This window comes from Cotesia glomerata, linkage group LG7 (genome assembly GCF_020080835.1).
Source record: "Cotesia glomerata isolate CgM1 linkage group LG7, MPM_Cglom_v2.3, whole genome shotgun sequence".
Lineage (NCBI taxonomy): Eukaryota > Metazoa > Arthropoda > Insecta > Hymenoptera > Braconidae > Cotesia > Cotesia glomerata.
The window spans coordinates 213,624-237,152 of record NC_058164.1 but is presented as its reverse complement, the minus strand read 5'-3'; the positions used below and the strand labels follow the sequence as shown (position 1 = coordinate 237,152).

Sequence of the window (23,529 nt, the reverse complement as noted above, 5' to 3'; positions counted from 1 at the left end):
TTTTGTATTTTTTTTCGTGTTGTGAATCAATTTGGCATTCATCATCAATATCATCTAATAATACCGATAATTAATGCGAGGTTTTCAATTAGTTCGCGTCAATTGATTTTTATCGCCATTAGATTAAATATAAAATAATAAATAATTTAGTGAAAATCGAGAGGGTATAAAAAGGGGGCTGCTAATACGTTTTTTTAGTGTGTTTATACAGGAAGTGTGCCAAGGAATCAAGGACAAGAGGATTCAGCCAAGGACCAGGACTCAGTAATCCAATCAAGGACCAAAAAGTAAGGATTACTCAATAATAAAAGTGTTAATGTGAATAGTGTTGAAAGTGATGACTTAAAGATATTAATCAGTGATTGATTAATGTGTGTCTAATAGATGGATGGACCAAGGATTAAGGTAAAAGCCCAATAGATGATCACGTACCAGTATATGATCACTCCATGTATCTGTATATCTATATTCACAAATATAGGTATACAAATACATGGAGTGATCATATACTGGTACATGATCATCTATTGAGGCTTTACTACAAGAATAAAAAGTGTTATCAGTGATTAAGGTAAAAGCCCCAATAGATGATCATGTACCAGTATATGATCACTCCATGTATTTGTATACCTATATTTGTGAATATAGATATACAGATACATGGAGTGATCATATACTGGTACATGATCATCTATTGGGGCTTTTACCGTACACAAGAATAAAAAGTGTTATAAGTGATTAAGGTATTAAGATATTAATCAGTGATTGATTAATGTGTGTCTAGATGGATGGACCAAGGATCAACGACCAAGAATCAAGGACCAAGGATCGAGGACCAAGGACTAAGGATATAAAACATTAGGATTCAGCCACGGGACCAAAAGACGGAGCCAAGGACAGAGGATTCCAGGACGAGGACCAAGGATCATAGGACAAGGACCAGTGTAACGAAGGACAACAAAAAAAGTATCAGGTTTTTTTATTACTATTTATCTTTTTAAATTTTATTTTTATTTACATTTTTATTATAGCGCCCCCATATTCATTTACCCCTTATAATAATAATAATATTCGTACATAATTTCTCTTTTCAGCAACCCGATATTTATTCACCCCCGACAGTAATAATAATAATAATTTTTTATTTTAGCGCCCCGGTATTTATTTAGCCCCAATAATAATGATAATTATATTTATTAATGTTTTGATTTCAGCACTGCTATATTTATTCATTTCCCTTAATAATAGTAATAATATTTATTCATGTTTTATTTATGCAATCCCATATTTATTCACTCCCAATGTTAATAATAATATTGTGTATTTATATTTTCCTTAAGCACCCACATTTATTTACCCCCTCCCCATAATCATAATAATCATATTTAACTATATTTTTATTCCAGCGCCCCCATATTTATTCACCCCCAAATAATAACAATAATAGTATTTATTTATATTTCTTTTCAGCACCGCTATATCTATTTACTCCCAATCCTAATAATAATAATAATTCGTATTTACATTTTTCTTTCAGCACCCCTATTTTCATATACCCCTACTAATAATAAGATAATTTGTATTTATATTTTAATTTTAGTACCCCTATATTTTCCCAATAATAATAATAATAATATTTATTCATATATTTTATTCCAGCGCCCCCATATTTAATTACCCCCAAATAATAATAATTCTTATTTATATTTCTTTTCAGCACCCCTAAATTTGTTTTCCCCCACTAATAATAATATTTATTTATATTTTTTTATTTCAGCGCTCCCATATTTGTTTACCCCCAAATAATAATAATAATAATAATAATAATAATAATAATATTTATTCATATATTTTATTTCAGCGCCCCCATATTTAACTACCCCCAAATAATAATAATTCTTATTTATATTTCTTTTCTGCCCCTAAATTTGTTTTCCCCCACTAATAATAATATTTATTTATATTTTTTTATTTCAGCGCCCCCATATTTGTTTACCCCCAAATAATAATAATAATAATAATAATAATAATAATAATAATAATATTTATTCATATATTTTATTTCAGCGCCCCCATATTTAACTACCCCCAAATAATAATAATTCTTATTTATATTTCTTTTCAGCACCCCTAAATTTGTTTTCCCCCACTAATAATAATATTTATCTATATTTTTTTATTCCAGCGCCCCCATATTTGTTTACCCCCAAATAATAATAATAATAATAATAATAATATTTATTTAGATTTTTTTTTCAGCACCCCTATTTGTATTTACCCCCCACAATAATAATAGTAATTTTTATTTATATTTCTTATTTCTGCACTCCCCCTGGTTAAAAATACTGATTGAAAAGAATTGAAAAGCGGTCACTCCATGCAAACTGTAAATCTATATATACAAACAAAAGAATTGAAATGATTGAAAAGTATTCGAATTTCATAATTTTCAATTCTTTTCAATCAATATTTTTAAACAGGGCCCATATATGTATTTACACATTATAATAAGAAAAATTATTATACCGGTATAATATTTTATATCGTGTGATTGTATGCGAGTAATTATTATTGTGTGTGACGTATGATGTGTGTAATTTTTGAGCCACTCTAAAAAGTGGTTTAATTTTGTAAGCTGTGTCGGCCGGGTTTCTCTGGGGTTTCCCAAAAGTTTGGCATTAAAAAGCCAAACGAAGGCCGGTACAATTAATATCGTTACTGGTTAACGATATTAATTGTAGGTGAATGCGCACAGTTGCGTCCCCAGTCGCGTAATTTTTTTTTTTTTATTCAATAAAGCGAATACTCGCCCTAACGAATAAAATTCTGCCTTATCATTTATCTCAACCCTGTTCCTTTAGTCTTAATTAGCTCATAAGTAGATTATAGTTAGATTTAAGAAAGATTTCTACATGTTCCTGCGGCAGTTTCAAGGATATAAACATACGGTAATTATATATTATTTATTTAATAACTATTAATTAAATTTAATTTTAAAAAACAATGAAAATTATAGACAAAAAATAGAAAATAAAAACAAAAAGAAGTAAATCGTTCTCGAATTAAAATTAAATCCATCACTAGTAAAATACTTAAATTTAAACAGTTTCGGGCAATTAAAATTTCATACTTACCATGATTTACTGCAAGCCGCACCAGAAAATTTAAGGAGGTCCTTTCGCCGCCAATGTAAAATAAAAATATTAGATTATGAGTAAATTTAATTTTTTCTAATAGTTAAGGTCCTTATTTATCTTATAGTGAGGTTTAAATTATACTTTACCGGACAAATTTTTGAAAAAATAACATTTTTAAATGTTAGTATTTGTTCAGAGTCTTATGAGAAAATCAGACGTTTGCAGTATTTCTCGAATTATACTATCAGTCATGGATTAGATGAAGTAAAAAAACTAAAATCAGATTTTCCAAATATTCAGGTTTCTTTTTTGCAATAAAATATATCAGTTACTGAGGATATTTATTGAGAAATTAATATTTAAAAATCACAAAAATTCTCAAGTTACCTACAATAAAATGGAGTCAAAAGATTTGGCAACGTTGCGTAGCGCGCAAGCTTCAGACCATTCAATAAATTCAAACTAAACTTCAACGCGCTTATGTTTTCATGCATACTTTAGTTAATTTATTGTTAACAAATTTTCATAATTCATAATTGAAAAATAAAACAATAATTAAAAAATACTAGCATTCCTGCCATGAGACATTAGAATGTTATGGTTTTGTGACTAAACATTTTTAATTAATTTATTTATTTACACTGACTGCAAAAAGTTAAACACAGTTAAGGTTATATTGTGCAAATAAAAATGTAAACAACCGAAATAAAGCATTGCCAAATCACGGACAGGTTACTAACAGCTGATTTACAACAGTCAAATTAATTTTTGTATTTAACTATTTTTTTTTTAATTTTCAAAATTTCAACGATTAATGCCTCATATACTATTTATTTTTAATTTTAGGAATTTTTATGGGTTTTGTATTTTAATTTATTGAAAATTTACTACTACAGTTGTTATGACTCAACTGGAGCAGAAAGGACTTCCTTAAAGAATCATGCTTAAATTTACTTACAAACTAATTACAACTAAAGGAAAAAGAATCAGATAAATAATAAGACAGAATTTTTTTTTTTAAGGGAGAAATGATTTGCTTTATTAAAAAAAAAAAAAAAACAACATTTATCTACAATTAATATTATTAATCGGCAACGACATTGATTGAACTGGCCTTCGTTAAGCTTCTCGTAATCATTCTTTTTTTTTTTTATTTTTTATTTTAATCAAGTAATGTAACTAAATTTTAATATGACGCGATATTATTGGATAATTGATGTTAATTCTAATATATTATCTAACAACTGTTTTTTTTTTTTTTTTTTTTTAATTAAACCAATGGTTGTTTGGGAATTTTGGAATTTTTTAAGGGTAATTTTTTAATAACCCAAACAGTTTTTAAAGAAACTATTACTAAAAGACTAGACTTTTTTTTTTACTTCATACTTTTTTAATAATTAATAAATATATATATTATAATTACCTTTTTAACCCATGAGCTGCGCCAGGAGAGTTGATGTGAGTCTTAAATCTAATTATAAACTACTTAAAATCGAATTAAAACTAAGGGGAAGGAATAAGCCAAATAACAAGACGTGATTCTTTTGTTTAGGTGAAATAATTCACTTTATTGAATAAAAAAAAAAAAAAAAATTACGCGACTGGGGAACGGAACTGTGCGCATTCACCTACAATTAATATCGTTAACCAGTAACGATATTAATTGTACCGGCCTTCGTTTGGCTTCTTAAAGCCAAACTTTTAGGAAACCCCAGGGAAACCCGGCCAACACAGCTTACATAATTGGACCACCTTATTGCGGAGGTCCATTTATCATACATCATACATCACACATTTATCATACAGCACACAATTATAATTATCTCACTCATACAATCATACAATCATACAATCATACAATCATACAATCATACAATCATACAACATAAAATAAGATACAAACAAAATTAGAAAATGATTATTCTATTATTAATATTATAGGTGGAAATTAATTATTTAACGGGGAGCTGAAACAAAAAATTAAATTTAATTAAACTGATAATATTAGGGGTGGGTAATTCTGGGGAGCTGAAAAAATTAAATAAATAGGAATAATAATATTAGTGGGAATCAGATTTTGGGGCGCCCCAGGAAAAATAATTAAATAAATAATAATGATAATATTAGAGGGGATTAAAATTTGGGGTGCTGAAAGAATGAATAAATAAGAAAAATATTATTAGAAGGGGATTAAAATTTAGGGTGCTGAAAAAAATGAAAATAATAAAAATAATATCAGGGAATAAAAATTCAGCGCGCTGAAAAAAATTAAATAAATAATAATAATAATATTAGAGGGGATTAAAATTCGGGGCGCTGTAAATAATTAAATAATTAAATAATAATAATATTGGAAGGGGTTAAAATGTGGGCGCAGTAAAAAAGAAATAAATAATAATAATAATAATAATAATAATAATAATAATAATATTAAAGGAGGTTTTAATTTGGGGTGCTGTAAATAAATAAATAAATAATTAATAATAATGTTAGAAGGGGTTAAAATTTAGGGTGCTGAAAAAAATGAAATTAATAATAAAAATAATATCAGGGAATAAAAATTCAGCGCGCTGAAAAAAATTAAATGAATAATAATAATAATATTAGAGGGGATTAAAATTCGGGGCGCTGTAAAAAATTAAATAAATAAATTAAATAATTAAATAATAATAATATTGGAGGGGGTTAAAATGTGGGCGCAGTAAAAAACAAATAAATAATAATAATAATAATAATAATAATAATAATAATAATAATATTAAAGGAGGTTTTTAATTTGGGGTGCTGTAAATAAATAAATAAATAATTAATAATAATGTTAGAAGGGTTAAAATTTAGAGTGCTGAAAAAAAATGAAATTAATAATAAAAATAATATCAGGGAATAAAAATTCAGCGCGCTGAAAAAAATTAAATGAATAATAATAATAATATTAGAGGGGATTAAAATTCGGGGCGCTGTAAAAAATTAAATAAATAAATTAAATAATAATAGTATTAGAGGGGGTTAAAATTCAGGGTGCTGTAAATAATTAAATAATTAAATAATAATAATATTGGAAGGGGTTAAAATGTAGGCGCAGTAAAAAAGAAATAAATAATAATAATAATAATATTAAAGGAGGTTATAATTTGGGGTGCTGTAAATAAATAAATAAATAATTAATAATAATGTTAGAAGGGGTTAAAATTTAGGGTGCTGTAAAAAATTAAATTATTAAATAATAATAATAATCATAACATTAGAGGGGGTTAAAATTTGGGATGCTGTAAATAATTAAATAAAAAATAATAATAATAATATTAGAGGGGGTTTAAATTTAAGGTGCTGTAAATAATTAAATAAATAAATATTAATAGAGAATAAAATTTGGGGCACTAAGAAAATTAAATAAATAATAATAAACATATCAGGGGGAGTAAAATTTAGGGGGCGCTGAAAATGATTAAATACATAAATAATAATAATAATAATATCAGAGGGGATTAAAATTTGGGGGACGCTGCAAAAAAATTAATTGAATAATAATAATAATCATATGTGAGGGAAATTAAATTTAGGATTCTAAAAAAATTAAATAAATAATAGTAAAAGTAATAAAAAAATTATAAAAATACTAATTTACTCTTTTTGTTGAATCCCAGTCCTCTTGATCCTAGTCCTTGATTGAATTGGTCGGCTCTTCTGGTCCATGGATTTCCTCGTCTTCCGCTTGAATTCTTGAATCCTCGGATCGTTGGTTGCTTGCTGGTCCTCTCGTTCCTTCTCCCGTGAATTGTTGAATCGCTGGTCCTTGTCCTTGAATTATTTTGTCATCCTTGGTCCTCGCATCTTTGGTCCTTCCTTCTGAACATACCACAGAACACACTGTTAAGTAACTTGTTTAATTCACTATAAGGTAAAAGCCCCAAAATATGATCATGTACCTGTATTTGTATTCACAAATATAGGTATACAAATACATGGAGTGATCATATACTGGTACATGATCATCTATCGGGGCTTTTACCTTACACAAGAATAAAAAGTGTTATCAGTGATTAAGGTATTAAGATATTAATCAGTGATTGATTAATGTGTGTCTAGATGGATGGACCAAGGATTAAGGTAAAAGCCCCAATAGATGATCACGTACCAGTATATGATCACTCCATGTATCTGTATATCTATATTCACAAATATAGGTATACAAATACATGGAGTGATCATATACTGGTACATGATCATCTATTGGGGCTTTTACCTTAATCACTGATAACACTTTTTATTCTTGTGTAAGGTAAAAGCCCCAATAGATGATCATGTACCAGTATATGATCACTCCATGTATTTGTATACCTATATTTGTGAATATAGATATACAGATACATGGAGTGATCACATACTGGTACGTGATCATCTATTGGGGCTTTTACCTTAATCCTTGGTCCATCCATCTATTAGACACACATTAATCAATCACTGATTAATATCTTTAAGTCATCACTTTCAACACTATTCACATTAACACTTTTATTATTGAGTAATCCTTACTTTTTGGTCCTTGATTGGATTACTGAGTCCTGGTCCTTGGCTGAATCCTCTTGTCCTTGATTCCTTGGCATACTTCCTGTAGAAACACACTAAAAAAACGTATTAGCAGCCCCCTTTTTATACCCTCTCGATTTTCACTAAATTATTTATTATTTTATATTTAATCTAATGGCGATAAAAATTAATTGACGCGAACTAATTGAAAACCTCGCATTAATTATCGGTATTATTAGATGATATTGATGATGAATGCCAAATTGATTCACAACACGAAAAAAAAAAAATACAAAAATGGCAACGAATCGAATGCAAAAAGTAGTCATAAATACTTTTGCGATTCGATTGTTTGTGCCCACACGCGTGACTTTACGGTATTTATTTATTTATGAATTAATTAAACGATGAATTTAATTGTAAAAAAAAAAAGAAACTACTGCAACCGGTCTATTGAAGTGTAAGTAAGAGTGTAAGGAGTGGTTTTGTCGTCAGTAGGCTCTCACGACAAAGAAAGAAGGAAAAGAAAAGAAGTGACGCTAAAAGGCACGGTCAGTTTTGGATAAAAAAAATGACTCTACTTTATTGTTTATTATTTAATTAAAAAAAAAAAAGGGGGGGGGTTGGTAAGGGGGTGGTGAGTGTGTGTGTGTTAGTGTGAAAAGATAGTGTGGAGCCCGAAAAGACCGCGATAGAAAAAACGCGAACCGCGAAATCAGCTCGATGGTATACTATTTATTATCATTGTTAGCAAAAAAAAACTAATCGCGAGCAAAAACGGGGCAGTTGGCAACAAAATGACTCTATTTATTTATTTATTATTTAATTAAACAATGTCGCTCGATGAATTTTAAAACTTGGAAAGCAAAAGAATTGATCAGAGAAAATTAAAAAGGGATTAAACCGTCACCCAAATCGCGCCCGGGCACTCAAGGGGTGAACATGCTTAATCCCAAATGAATTCCCAAAGATCAGGATTAATTTGATTTCCCAGGAAGATCTTATATGCAAGATGATGTTGCGCACCATCATCAAGCAACGATACTTCACGCTTGTGAAAATTCACCGAGACGACTGACTCTACGCTAACTGCCCGTTTAATAATTAATTATTTAAAAGAACGCACAAAACCACCGAACTAATTATAAACCGAATTGTAAATACGACGAGACGACGCGAGAATCTAATGGTAGCAAACGAACGGAGAACGGTAAGAAAACTCTCCCCAAAAGAGTTGAAAGAAACTCCTTTAAGAAGAGCCGGAAGTGTGTGTGTGTGTGTGTATGATTAAGGGTTGAAGCTAATTAAAAATTAAATGACTCTACAATTTATAAGAAAACTGACCGAGAATAAAATTAAAAAGATAGACAGAAAGATAAGTAAAGGTTTAGGGTAATTGTGTGTGTATGTCTGTGTGTGGATGTGTCTGAATTTAATTAAAATAAAAAAAACACTGAATTTAATTTAATAATTGTCTAAAAATCAACAAAAACGCGAATCAATTTGGCAGCGTGGTGAAAGTTTAATGAAAATACCGATAACTAACACGAGTATGACTCTACACTTTAAATTTTTCAAAACTGATTCTACTTTATTGAAAATTATAAAACGACTCTAGTATACGCAAAACACAAAGACGCGATAAAAAACTACTCGAGAGGGTAATATGGACGACTGGCAAAGTTTACGACATCATTGCTCGATGTGCACCCTTGGCCGGCCGTCCGGGAACTGAGCTCCTCGGGGTAACTGCCCCTTCTTATATGCCCTTTCCAGATACCCCCACTACAACCCCCACCCTAGTGTCCCTTACGTGACTTTTTGGGAGTTGCTGATTTTTGTAGTTTTTATTATTTTATAGGTTAAGCGCGACTAATCGGCGACCGCGAATATTTTTTAGACCAAGAGCAAGCCACCGTGCATCCATTCATATAGTTTTTAAGAAAAAAAAAGTAACTTTAAACAAAGAAATTAACAATTTTATGTTGAAAAATTAAAATTAAAACACGTGGTAATTTATTAAAAATAATATTTTATTGAAAATATTAATTGACACTTTTTTTATCAATTAAAACTGTTAAATACTTATTTACAGTACAATCGTTTCATAAAACTTATTTAATTTTTAAATGTAAATTAATAAAATGTGAAATATAAAATGATTTTTAAATTTCAAGTTTTCATTTCGCGTATTGTGATGTGACTGAAGTGTGAAGCCACCTGCAGATTTTTTAATAAATAACACAATCATGGCGTCGCACGCCAGTGTGACACATTTCTCGTCATATTTCTCATGGTGGGTGCGCACGCTTATTATTTTTTTAGTAATTAAAAAATAGAAACATCAAATATTAATAAAAATGACATTAAAATTAGCAGTCACGACCATTTTTTTATTTTTCTTAACTAACTAAAAGGATAAAAATAAATTTTTTAATTAATTTATATTGCAAAGATACATTTAGCTCCATCTAGCGATTATTTTCTTCGTAACTATATACAACCGTTAAAAACAGCAAATAGCAGAAAGCATCAGTAGAAAATAGAAAACACGAAAAGAATATCACACATTCTCAGATATATACACATATATATGTCACTTATTAATACGGATTACTGTGAGCTGTAAGCAAGTATGATGTGTGAGAGTGTGAGAGGTAAGAGATGATGTCCAGTGTATGTACATATATTTAATAACCGAGAGAAGGAAAAATAAAAATTAATTCAATGAAACACACGGAAAAATAATTATTAAATTTGTTTAAAATCTAATAATAATTAAATCTATAAATATTAATCTAAAGGGATTATAAAAATGAAAAAGTATTATAAACAAAGTAAAATAAAAAGTGAAGTCGGAAAAAAAAAATCGAGAAAGAGAAAGAAAAAAACTAGTTTAAAATGTAATTTTTTATTTCATTAAAATTTTAACAATTGTTTGTTGTGATGAATTTATTAATTGAAGCAGTAATTACATTAAAAGCAAAATATTAAGTTCAAGTGATTAAAAGTAAGAACAAGTTTTGGCTTTTGCTGGTGTATAAGTTGATGATGCATGGTATGGACTGGTATAGACAACAAGAGGCTCCACCGCACCAATGGATTAAAAGGCGGCCCCGTGTGTTAGCACTAAAAGTCGTGGTTTAATTAATTATTTTGTTTTATTTTTTATTTTTTTTTTAGTTAAGAATATATACTATAAACTGTTAAAATTTTTAATAATTAATATCAAATTTTGTATACATAAAATCGGGTTAATTACAATCGATTACAACAATGTGGTGATAATTAAATATTTAAATTGAGTAAGTATAATCGAATAATAAAAATGAACAAAAAACTCGAGTCGGTTATTAAAGTTTTAACAATAGAGCTTCTGAAATTTATTTTTTATTATTAATAATAATTAATATTGAAGAATAAAAATCGAAGTTATTAACAAGTTATAAATGATAAAATGGATGAATATAGTTGACTTGAAAATAAAAATTAAGTTAGCCGACATTTAAAAGTTTTTAGGATTTTTAATAAAAAATAAAAAAATTTTAAGTGCAATTTTTAAAAATCTTTTTTGTTCTAATTTAATTATTAAAAGAAAATAAAAACTAAAACGTCGGCTAACTTTAGTATTATGACTTAAAGCCGCTAATGTCACTTACTGAACTTTGACGTAATATTTAATAATAAAAGTCATCATAATAATATCTATAAAATCAATATTTAATAATAATAATTTTAAAAAAGTAAAAGAAAAATTTTGTTTATTTAGATATTTAATTATTGGAGCTGGAGAAGATTAAAAAGGTTAAACAGCAGGTGGTGGCAGTGGTGGCTTTGGATGGATACGATGAACGCTAACACGAATCATGCAAAATATAATTATAAAAGTCATCGGACGGTTGAAGAAGGTGCCTTTGACTCGAGGAAAATTAAAAAAGAGTCTAATGAGATTATTTGTGGAGAAATTGATAGTGGAAGCTACGATACTGGAGCATCTACAACAACAACAACAACAACAACAACAACAACAACTAGTACGGCAACTACAACTACCTCAACACCAACGCAAATTTCGACAACCCCATTATCATCAAATAATTTAATTAATGATGATCATTCATCTGCAATAACCCGTGAACGCAGTACAAATAGTTCACGACAGTCCAATGGTTTTCATCCCGATCTTCAGGAGATTATTGCTGCTAAATTAAATACCAACTCACATGGATTGTCATTGGCAGCTAAAAATGATAAAATACGTCATCTTATTGAGGATAGTATCAGGTTTGTTTTTACTTTAATTTAATAATACTTATTATTATTATAATTATCTTGATTAATTATTTAAAAATATTTTAGTGAGGAATCTAAACTACGAGTTGACGAAATTTATCTTCAAGTTGAACAGCTTAAGGTGGATGAAAAGTTACTGTTGTACCTGAAATTGCCAGCATTATTGACAAATCCTAGTGGTACGGTTGATCCATTGAGACAACCATTAAATCCTCTTGGTAATCGTTATGAAATTCATCAGACTATTATGTGGATTAAAACACATTTGGAAGAAGATCCTGAAGTCTCTTTGCCAAAACAAGAAGTTTATGATGAATACAAGTAAGTAATTTTAATATTTATTTTTTTTTTATCAAAATTTTTAGACCCTGAAGCCTTAGCTTCCTAAGGGGCTTACATACTAATGAATACATAGTAATAATAATAATAGTTTAACAGTAATGGAAATGATAATAATAAAAAATAATAACGTTGTCTTAAAGCAAAGTCTATCTAAGTTACGATCTGAATCGAGAAACCCCATAAGTCATATTTTTCGAAATCGAGTTTATTGGATTTTTCGGTTCTTTGAATTACCCCTTACTTATAACAGCACCAAAAATATTAAATCCGTGCTCGAGACCTAACCAATCGGTCGATATAAATCTCGTTTAGTTGAGAAACCCCATAAGTCAGTGACTTAAGGAGTTTTTCGAATAAAAATTCAATTTCAAAATTCTAAAAAGAAATTTTTTTTTTTTTTTCTTCAAAAAAAACTGAAAAGAAAAATTCAGTTCAATGCAAAATACTTAAATTTTCATAATTTTCTTAGTATGGGTTTAAAAAAATTAAATTAAATTATTGTTTTAAAACTTTAAAACTATAAGTGCAATTTTTCAAAAATATTTTTAATTATAATTTAATAAATTAAGCAAAATAAAAAATCAAAAATGTCGGCTAACTTTATTATTATTCCAGTAATTGATTTCTGTTAATTTTTTCAATTATAAATCAAAACAATTATATTTTTTTTCTTAAAAATTTACATGTTTTTCATGAAAAAAGGTACTAAACCGTAAACCGAACAATCAGTAAAAAAAAATGGTATATTATTATTTTAAGTAAAAAAAATTGTAGCTAATTAAATAGTCTTTTCTAAATAAAACAGATTTTTTGCAAAGACATAAACTATAATTTTTATATTAAACTTTTAGCGTCTATCCCTCGAAATTTTAAAAGCGGTACCCAGAATTTAAATAATGTAAATTAAATAATTTTTTTATTTATTTATTTAAATATAATTTAAAAATAAATAAATCATTTTTATAGCTAAAAATTAGTGAAGTTAAAAATTATTGAATGTTTTGAATTGAGTTATAATTAAAAATTTGTTTTGTCATTAATAAAAAATGTAATTAAAAAATTAAATATAAATATTTCTCATTTTTTAATGAACATATTAAATATTTCACATTATTATTTTTAATATTAATCAATAATACGTTATAATTCTTTTGAAATTTTTTTAATCATTTAATTAGTACTAAAAATATTTTTAAAAAATTGCACGTGTAGTTTTTTAAATTTTTTTACATATGAATTTTTTTTTTTATTTTTTTTTAATAAAAAAAAAATTATTAGATGTCGGTTAACTTAATTTTCATTGAAAATTTTATAATTAATTTTTTATAATTTAATTTTTTAATTTTTAAATAATTAAATTAGAACAAAAATATTTTTTAAATTGCACTGCCAGTTTTTAAAGTTTTTATAAATGAAAATTAAAAATTTTTTTAAATGATTTTTCAATAAAAAAATTCTAAAAATTTTTAGATTAAATTAATTAACATTAAAAATTTTATAATACTAAAATTAACCATTTTTAATTTTTTGTAATAATTAAATTAGAACAAAAAATATTTTTTTAAATTGCACTGCCAGTTTTTTACAAATGAAAATTAAAAAAAATTTTTTTTCAATAAAAAAAAATTCTAAAAATTTTTAGATCAACTTAATTTACATTGAAAATTTTAGTTGTGCCTATTGCCATATTTTTTATTAAAAACATAGTCAAAAAATAAATATTCAATTATCATTTTTATTTGCGCTTCAATTAATTCAAAATTATTTAAATTTTCATGAAAATCACTAATTTAAACTAATAATTAAACCTTTAAATATTAAAAATAGGGTCAAATGCGTTCTACTTTGAAACCTGTTCAACTACTGGGTACTTTACCTTACACTTAAAATATTATTCGACATTAATCACCTGAGCAAACTCATAAATTAACAGAAAGATAATTGTGTAATCTAACAATAAAGTATCTAGCGCTTAAACGTTATCTTTATAATTAAAAAAGTATAAATTTATATCTTTAAATATTTATTGACATTTTTGGTAATCGATAATATTTTTAAGCAATCTAAATCTGTGAGTGTTTACAAATTAAAAACATTCCTGAGTGTTTATTTATTAAAATTAAGTACGCGTAAAAAATTAAAACACGGTGCCAATTTTCTAAACAGTTGAGCTGTAAGTAAAATAAAAATTTGTCGAATGACATGCATAGAGTCGCGATTAAACCCAACCATTAAATACATTTAAGTATTCATTGAAAGATAGCCAGTAATACATAGAAGACCTTCAAGGTTTCTATTATTACAGACACTCAAACCGTTCTACTATTAAACTTTTATATTTAGAATAAAGCTACTTCACTAGACAAGCTTGAAAAAATACCTCAGGATAAAACACTTAAAATTTATTTAATATTAGATTATCGGACTTACTTATTAAATAAATGATTATCGACTTTTAATTTGCTGTAAGCCCTAAAATCATCTGGTAGTAGCATGACAGGTATGTTTACGTGACTTAGCTCATTTATCTGCAGAAAAAAAATACAATAACAATAACAATCCACCTTTATTTATTTATAAACATTTTATATTAAAAATGATGTAATAATTAAGAATCAGCAATTAGATGCCAAGTGTGTGAACGTGTACGTGAAATTCATTTACATATTAGTACAATAATTGATACGAATCACGCGACGTAGCTCCAATAAAATGTAATTAATTTTTTAAATTGCAGAGCATGAATTTTTAATTATTGATTTAAATCAAGCTGAAGTTTGCTGACTACTGTCAATTTTTGGATTTTATAATAAATAAATTACTATTAAAAAAAAAATATTTAAAAAAAAGCAACAATAAATTTTTATGACATTATAATTAGTCACTAGGGAATTTTTTTAATTGTTTTTAGCTAACAAATTTGTTCAAAAAAATTATTTTAAAAAAATTGCATTTTTTATTTTTTAAAATTTCTACACGACAATTTTTTTAGCCATAATTTATTTAAGAAAAAAAAAATTCTAAAAATTATTAAAGATTTTTATTAAAAAGATTATTATAAATATAATAATTAATTATAATATTAAAGTTAGCTGTCACTTGACCAATTTTTAATTTTATTTAACAATTAAATTAATTCTAAAAAATTATTGTTAAAAAATTGCATTTTGAATTTTTTAAAATTTCTACATGACAATTTTTTTTTGTAATTTTTTTGCCATAATTTATTTAAAAAAAAAAAAATTATTAAAGATCTGCTAAATTTATTTTTATTAAATTTTTTTGACATCTACAAATGGAATTTTTTAGAAAATTTTTATTATTGTTATTAATTATGACATTAAATTAATTAATTAATTAAATTAAATCAACAATTAAATTAATTCTAAAAAATTATTGTTAAAAAAATTACATTTTTTAATTTTTAAAATTTCTGCATGGCAATTTTTTTTTTAATTTCTTTTGCCATAATTTATTTAAAAAAAAAATTCTAAAAATTATTAAACATCTGCTAAATTTATTTTTATTAAATTTTTTGACATCTAAAAATGTTAATTAAATTATTTCTAAAAATGATTGTTAAAAAATTGCATTTTTAATTGTTTAAAATTCCTACATGCCAATTTTTTTTCTATAATTTATTAGAAAAATTGTTAAATGTCTGCTAAATAAATTTTCATTGAATAATTTATCGAAAAAAATCCTAAAATTCATCAGATGTCAGCTGACTTGAGTATTATGATATAAATTGCAATAATTCTACAGGGTGATTAAATAATTCAGTTATTGGGAACAAAAATAAAATCAATAACTTGAATAAATACTCGTCAAAACAACTTCAAAGAATTTTACCAGGAAAGTGAATTTTTTAGGAGAAAAAATTTTGAATAATAAATGTACTTACAGTATGATTGACACCCCACATAAAAACACTTAGGAGTGGCTCGTTGGCACGAAAAAGCTTGACCTTTTGATGCTTAACACGAAAGTGTTTTTTCTTGAGCTTTGAGAGCCCGCCAGATGAGTACGGTGTCGACATTTTAACTTAAAAAAAATGTTTTCCAATAAAAAAAAAAAAAAGAATTTTTAGGGAAAAAATGATAAAAATACCTGAGACGGAGATGGTTACTGTCAAGGTGTCAGTGTGACTAATTTATTGAGTGTGAATAATTTTTATAATTTTGGTGACTTATCAAAGGTAGAACGCAATAGATAAACAGTCGTAGCAAGCCGATTACGCCATCGACTTGTGAGCTCACACGATCACTTAAATCTTCCGGTATGTGTGTGTATAATCCGACAATTTATATATTGACATTAAAATTATTCTATTTATTATTATTACTTAGTCGATATTTATACTGGATAATTTAGCAACTGTCCGGTTCCAAATTTAGGTGGTTTTTATTCACAAACACAAGCGGGTTTTTCCGTCTGTGTGTTAGTTATTCACTGGCATTTAATTAATTTAAAATTTTGTTTTAAACAGTAGATGTACGCGGAGCGATAGTCAATCGGCTACTGATCTCTTTAAAAATGGCGGATGCCGACATTGAGAATTGATAAATATAATTTTTAACTACTTGTCTGCCACCTCTAGTTACGTTTATTAAGCTTTTAACTGATGCCCGCGCCATGTTAATGAGAATGTGTCATGAGGTCACGCGCCGTCATCATGAAAATAAAGTTAGCTGACATTTTAAATTTTTTACTGAAAAAATTTCAATGAAAAAAAAATTTTCACACGTAAAAAACTTGAAAAACTATAAGTGCAATTTTTAAAAAAATTTTTTGAATTATAATTTAAGAAATTAAGCAAAATAAAAAAATCAAAAATGTCGACTACATTTATTATTATGCCGTCATCACTTATATCACTTATAACACAATGCAGGTGGCTCTACGGAATGATCACGGTCACTTCACAACACGCGGAACGAAAACTTGAAATTTTAGTTAGTCCATTTTGATTTTTTATGATGATTACATTTAAATGAATGAATTTTATGAAACTATCACAGTTGCTTTGGCGCCAGAAATGGAACAAGAAAGCGGGCGATAAAAAAACAATGATGGCCGATGCTTGCTGTTGTCATGAAAACAATGATGGCCGCCGGAGTTTCGAGTTTTTGACTATTGCCACGGCAGCACTGGGCCAAATTTAAGAATGAAATACGTTTTTATTAGTATAGTAAATTTTCTGAATATTAATTATATCTTAAAAATTAAATAAGTTTTATGAAACGATTGTACTGTAAATAAGTATTTAACAGTTTTAATTGATAAAAAAAGTGTCAATTAATATTTTCAATAAAATATTATTTTTAATAAATTACCACGTGTTTTAATTTTAATTTTTCAACATAAAATTGTTAATTTCTTTGTTTAAAGTTACTTTTTTTTTCTTAAAAACTATATGAATGGATGCACGGTGGCTTGCTCTTGCTCTAAAAAATATTCGCGGTCGCGAATTAGTCGCGGTTAACCTATAAAAAATAATAAAAACTACAAACATCAGCAACTCCCAAAAAGTCACGTAAGGGACACTAGGGTGGGGTTGTAGTGGGGGTATCTGGAAAGGGCATATGAGAAGGGGCAGTTACCCCGAGGAGCTCAGTTCCCGGACGGCCGGCCAAGGGTGCACATCGAGCAGTGATGTCGTAAACTTTGCCAGTCGTCCATATTACCCTCTCGAGTAGTTTTTTATCGCGTCTTTTTGTGTTTTGCGTATACTAGAGTCATTTTATAATTTTCAATAAAGTAGAATCAGTTTTGAAAAAATTTTAAGTGTAGAGTCATACTCGTGTTAGTTATCGGTATTTTCATTAAACTTTCACCACGCTGCCAAATTGATTCGCGTTTTTGTTGATTTTTTAGACAATTATTAAATTAAATTCAGTGTTTTTTTTATTTTAATTAAATTCAGACACATCCACACACAGACATACACACACAATTACCCTAAACCTTTACTTATCTTTCTGTCTATCTTTTTTAATTTTATTCTCGGTCAGTTTTTCTTATAAATTGTAGAGTCATTTAATTTTTAATTAGCTTCAACCCTTAATCATACACACACACACACACACACACACACACTTCCGGCTCTTCTTAAAGGGAGTTTCTTTCAACTCTTTTGGGGAGAGTTTTCTTACCGTTCTCCGTTCGTTTGCTACCATTAGATTCTCGCGTCGTCTCGTCGTATTTACAATTCGGTTTATAATTAGTTCGGTGGTTTTGTGCGTTCTTTTAAATAATTAATTATTAAACGGGCAGTTAGCGTAGAGTCAGTCGTCTCGGTGAATTTTCACAAGCGTGAAGTATCGTTGCTTGATGATGGTGCGCAACATCATCTTGCATATAAGATCTTCCTGGGAAATCAAATTAATCCTGATCTTTGGGAATTCATTTGGGATTAAGCATGTTCACCCCTTGAGTGCCCGGGCGCGATTTGGGTGACGGTTTAATCCCTTTTAATTTTCTCTGATCAATTCTTTTTGCTTTCCAAGTTTTAAAATTCATCGAGCGACATTGTTTAATTAAATAATAAATAAATAAATAGAGTCATTTTGTTGCCAACTGCCCTGTTTTTGCTCGCGATTAGTTTTTGCTAACAATGATAATAAATAGTATACCATCGAGCTGCTTGCGCGGTTCGCGTTTTTTTTATCGCGGTCTTTTCGGGCTCCACACTATCTTTTCACACTAACGCACACACACTCACCCACCCCTTACCAACCCCTTTTTTTTTTTAATTAAATAATAAACAATAAAGTAGAGTCATTTTTTTTATCCAAAACTGACCGTGCCTTTTAGCGTCACTTCTTTTCTTTTCCTTCTTTCTTTGTCGTGAGAGCCTACTGACGACAAAACCACTCCTTACACTCTTACTTACACTTCAATAGACCGGTTGCAGTAGTTTTTACAATTAAATTCATCGTTTAATTAATTCATAAATAAATAAATACCGTAAAGTCACGCGTAGACAAACAATCGAATCGCAAAAGTATTTATGACTACTTTTTGCATTCGATTCGTTGCCATTTTTGTATTTTTTTTTTTTCGTGTTGTGAATCAATTTGGCATTCATCATCAATATCATCTAATAATACCGATAATTAATGCGAGGTTTTCAATTAGTTCGCGTCAATTAATTTTTATCGCCATTAGATTAAATATAAAATAATAAATAATTTAGTGAAAATCGAGAGGGTATAAAAAGGGGGCTGCTAATACGTTTTTTTAGTGTGTTTATACAGGAAGTGTGCCAAGGAATCAAGGACAAGAGGATTCAGCCAAGGACCAGGACTCAGTAATCCAATCAAGGACCAAAAAGTAAGGATTACTCAATAATAAAAGTGTTAATGTGAATAGTGTTGAAAGTGATGACTTAAAGATATTAATCAGTGATTGATTAATGTGTGTCTAATAGATGGATGGACCAGATTAGGTAAAGCCTCAATAGATGATCACGTACCAGTATGTGATCACTCCATGTATCTGTATATCTATATTCACAAATATATAGGTATACAATACATGGAGTGATCATATACTGGTACATGATCATCTATTGGGGCTTTTACCTTACACAAGAATAAAAGTGTTATCAGGATTAAAGCCTCAATAGATGATATGTATATGATCACTCCATATATTTGTATACCTATATTTGTGAATATAGATATACAGATACATGGAGTGATCATATACTGGTACGTGATCATCTATTGGGGCTTTTACCTTAATCCTTGGTCCATCCATCTAGACACATATTAATCAATCACTGATTAATATCTTAATACCTTAATCACTGATAACACTTTTTATTCTTGTGTAAGGTAAAAGCCCCGATAGATGATTATGTACCAGTATATGATCACTCCATGTATTTGTATACCTATATTTGTGAATACAAATACAGGTACATGATCATATTTTGGGGCTTTTACCTTATAGTGAATTAAACAAGTTACTTAACAGTGTGTTCTGTGGTATGTTCAGAAGGAAGGACCAAAGATGCGAGGACCAAGGATGACAAAATAATTCAAGGACAAGGACCAGCGATTCAACAATTCACGGGAGAAGGAACGAGAGGACCAGCAAGCAACCAACGATCCGAGGATTCAAGAATTCAAGCGGAAGACGAGGAAATCCATGGACCAGAAGAGCCGACCAATTCAATCAAGGACTAGGATCAAGAGGACTGGGATTCAACAAAAAGAGTAAATTAGTATTTTTATAATTTTTTTATTACTTTTACTATTATTTATTTAATTTTTTTAGAATCCTAAATTTAATTTCCCTCACATATGATTATTATTATTATTCAATTAATTTTTTTGCAGCGTCCCCCAAATTTTAATCCCCTCTGATATTATTATTATTATTATTATTTATGTATTTAATCATTTTCAGCGCCCCCTAAATTTTACTCCCCCTGATATGTTTATTATTATTTATTTAATTTTCTTAGTGCCCCAAATTTTATTCTCTATTAATATTTATTTATTTAATTATTTACAGCACCTTAAATTTAAACCCCCTCTAATATTATTATTATTATTTTTTATTTAATTATTTACAGCATCCCAAATTTTAACCCCCTCTAATGTTATGATTATTATTATTATTTAATAATTTAATTTTTTACAGCACCCTAAATTTTAACCCCTTCTAACATTATTATTAATTATTTATTTATTTATTTACAGCACCCCAAATTATAACCTCCTTTAATATTATTATTATTATTATTTATTTCTTTTTTACTGCGCCCACATTTTAACCCCTTCCAATATTATTATTATTTAATTATTTAATTATTTACAGCACCCCGAATTTTAACCCCCTCTAATACTATTATTATTTAATTTATTTATTTAATTTTTTACAGCGCCCCGAATTTTAATCCCCTCTAATATTATTATTATTATTCATTTAATTTTTTCAGCGCGCTGAATTTTTATTCCCTGATATTATTTTTATTATTAATTTTATTTTTTCAGCACTCTAAATTTTAACCCCTTCTAACATTATTATTAATTATTTATTTATTTATTTACAGCACCCCAAATTAAAACCTTTAATATTATTATTATTATTATTATTATTATTATTATTATTATTATTATCTTTTTTACTGCGCCCACATTTTAACCCTCCAATATTATTATTATTTAATTATTTAATTTATTTATTTAATTTTTACAGCGCCCCGAATTTTAATCCCTCTAATATTATTATTATTATTCATTTAATTTTTTCAGCGCTGAATTTTTATTCCCTGATATTATTTTTATTATTAATTTCATTTTTTTCAGCACCCTAAATTTTAACCCCTTCTAACATTATTATTAATTATTTATTTATTTATTTACAGCACCCCAAATTAAAACCTCCTTTAATATTATTATTATTATTATTATTTATTTCTTTTACTGCGCTCATATTTAACCCCTTCCAATATTATTATTATTTAATTATTTAATTATTTACACCCTGAATTTTAACCCCTCTAATACTATTATTATTTAATTTATTTATTTAATTTTTACAGCGCCCCGAATTTTAATCCCCTCTAATATTATTATTATTATTCATTTAATTTTTTTCAGCGCGCTGAATTTTTATTCCCTGATATTATTTTTATTATTAATTTCATTTTTTTCAGCACCCTAAATTTTAACCCTTTCTAACATTATTATTAATTATTTATTTATTTATTTACAGCACCCCAAAATAAAACCTCCTTTAATATTATTATTATTATTATTATTATTATTATTATTATTATTATTTATTTCTTTTTTACTGCGCCCACATTTTAACCCCTTCCAATATTATTATTATTTAATTATTTAATTTATTTATTTATTTACAGCGCCCCGAATTTTAATCCCCTCTAATATTATTATTATTATTTATTTAATTTTTTCAGCGCGCTGAATTTTTATTCCCTGATATTATTTTTTATTATTTTCATTTTTTCAGCACCCTAAATTTTAATCCCCTTCTAATAATATTTTTCTTATTTATTCATTCTTTCAGCACCCCAAATTTTAATCCCCTCTAATATTATCATTATTATTTATTTAATTATTTTTCCTGGGGCGCCCCAAAATCTGATTCCCACTAATATTATTATTCCTATTTATTTAATTTTTTCAGCTCCCCAGAATTACCCACCCCTAATATTATCAGTTTAATTAAATTTAATTTTTGTTTCAGCTCCCTCGTTAAATAATTAATTTCCACCTATAATATTAATAATAGAATAATCATTTTCTAATTTTGTTTGTATCTTATTTTATGTTGTGCGATTGTATGATTGTATGATTGTATGATTGTATGATTGTAGGATTGTATGAGTGAGATAATTATAATTGTGTGCTGTATGATAAATGTGTGATGTGTGATGTATGATGTATGATAAATGGACCTCCGCAATAAGGTGGTCCAATTATGTAAGCTGTGTTGGCCGGGTTTCCCTGGGTTTTCTAAAAGTTTGGCTTTAAGAAGCCAAACGAGCCGGTACAATTAATATCGTTACTGGTTAACGATATTAATTGTAGGTGAATGCGCACAGTTCCGTTCCCCAGTCGCGTAATTTTTTTTTTTTTATTCAATAAAGTGAATTATTTCACCTAAACAAAAGAATCACGTCTTGTTATTTGGCTTATTCCTTCCCCTTAGTTTTAATTCGATTTTAAGTAGTTTATAATTAGATTTAAGACTCACATCAACTCTCCTGGCGCAGCTCATGGGTTAAAAAGGTAATTATAATATATATATTTATTAATTATTAAAAAGTATGAAGTAAAAAAGTCTAGTCTTTTAGTAATAGTTTCTTTAAAACTGTTTTGGTTATTGAAACATTGCCTTTATAAAATTCCAAAATTTCAATTAACCATTCGATTAATTAAAAAAACAGTTGTTAGATAATATATTAGAATTAACATCAATTATCCAATAATATCGCGTCATATTAAAATTTAGTTACATTACTTGATTAAAATAAAAATAAAAAAAAAAAGAATGATTACAAGAAGCTTAACGAAGGCCAGTTCAATCAATGTCGTTGCCGATTAATAATATTAATTGTAGATAAATGTTGTTTTTAATAAAGCAAATCATTTCTCCCTTTAAAAAATTCCTGTCTTATTATTTATCTGATTCTTTTTCCTTTAGTTGTAATTAGTTTGTAAGTAAATTTAAGCATGATTCTTTA

The 23,529-nt window shown here is 27.4% G+C and overlaps 1 protein-coding gene and 1 long non-coding RNA gene across 10 annotated transcripts; one reads left to right on the top strand and one right to left on the bottom strand.

Annotated features, from left to right (window-relative positions):
- Positions 1-6,949: 6,949 nt before the first annotated feature.
- Positions 6,950-17,339, bottom strand: LOC123268874. 7 transcript variants are annotated; one of them, XR_006510317.1, is made up of 8 exons: positions 17,146-17,339; positions 16,410-16,920; positions 16,204-16,343; positions 14,730-14,827; positions 12,103-12,244; positions 11,718-11,905; positions 7,671-7,759; positions 6,950-6,983 (listed from the first exon to the last, which is right to left on the bottom strand). It is a non-coding gene; the product is annotated as an uncharacterized LOC123268874 (long non-coding RNA). The 7 variants fall into 7 exon arrangements; XR_006510316.1 differs by having other exon boundaries at positions 16,410-17,010; positions 17,146-17,160; XR_006510319.1 differs by lacking the exons at positions 6,950-6,983; positions 17,146-17,339 and adding an exon at positions 7,553-7,573 and having other exon boundaries at positions 16,410-16,998.
- On the top strand, positions 10,207-20,337 carry LOC123268873 (bypass of stop codon protein 1-like). Of its 3 annotated transcripts, none has more exons than XM_044734299.1 (5): positions 10,207-10,321; positions 11,434-11,948; positions 12,024-12,278; positions 19,546-19,634; positions 20,304-20,337. In XM_044734299.1, the coding sequence occupies exons 2-4, from the start codon at positions 11,503-11,505 to the stop codon at positions 19,613-19,615; spliced, it is 771 nt and encodes a 256-aa protein (XP_044590234.1). In that variant the 5' UTR covers positions 10,207-10,321; positions 11,434-11,502; the 3' UTR covers positions 19,616-19,634; positions 20,304-20,337. The 3 variants fall into 3 exon arrangements, with proteins under 3 accessions (XP_044590234.1, XP_044590233.1, XP_044590235.1); XM_044734298.1 differs by lacking the exon at positions 10,207-10,321 and adding an exon at positions 10,791-10,969; XM_044734300.1 differs by lacking the exons at positions 10,207-10,321; positions 19,546-19,634; positions 20,304-20,337 and adding exons at positions 10,791-10,969; positions 17,321-17,631.
- The last annotated feature ends 3,192 nt before the right edge of the window (positions 20,338-23,529 follow it).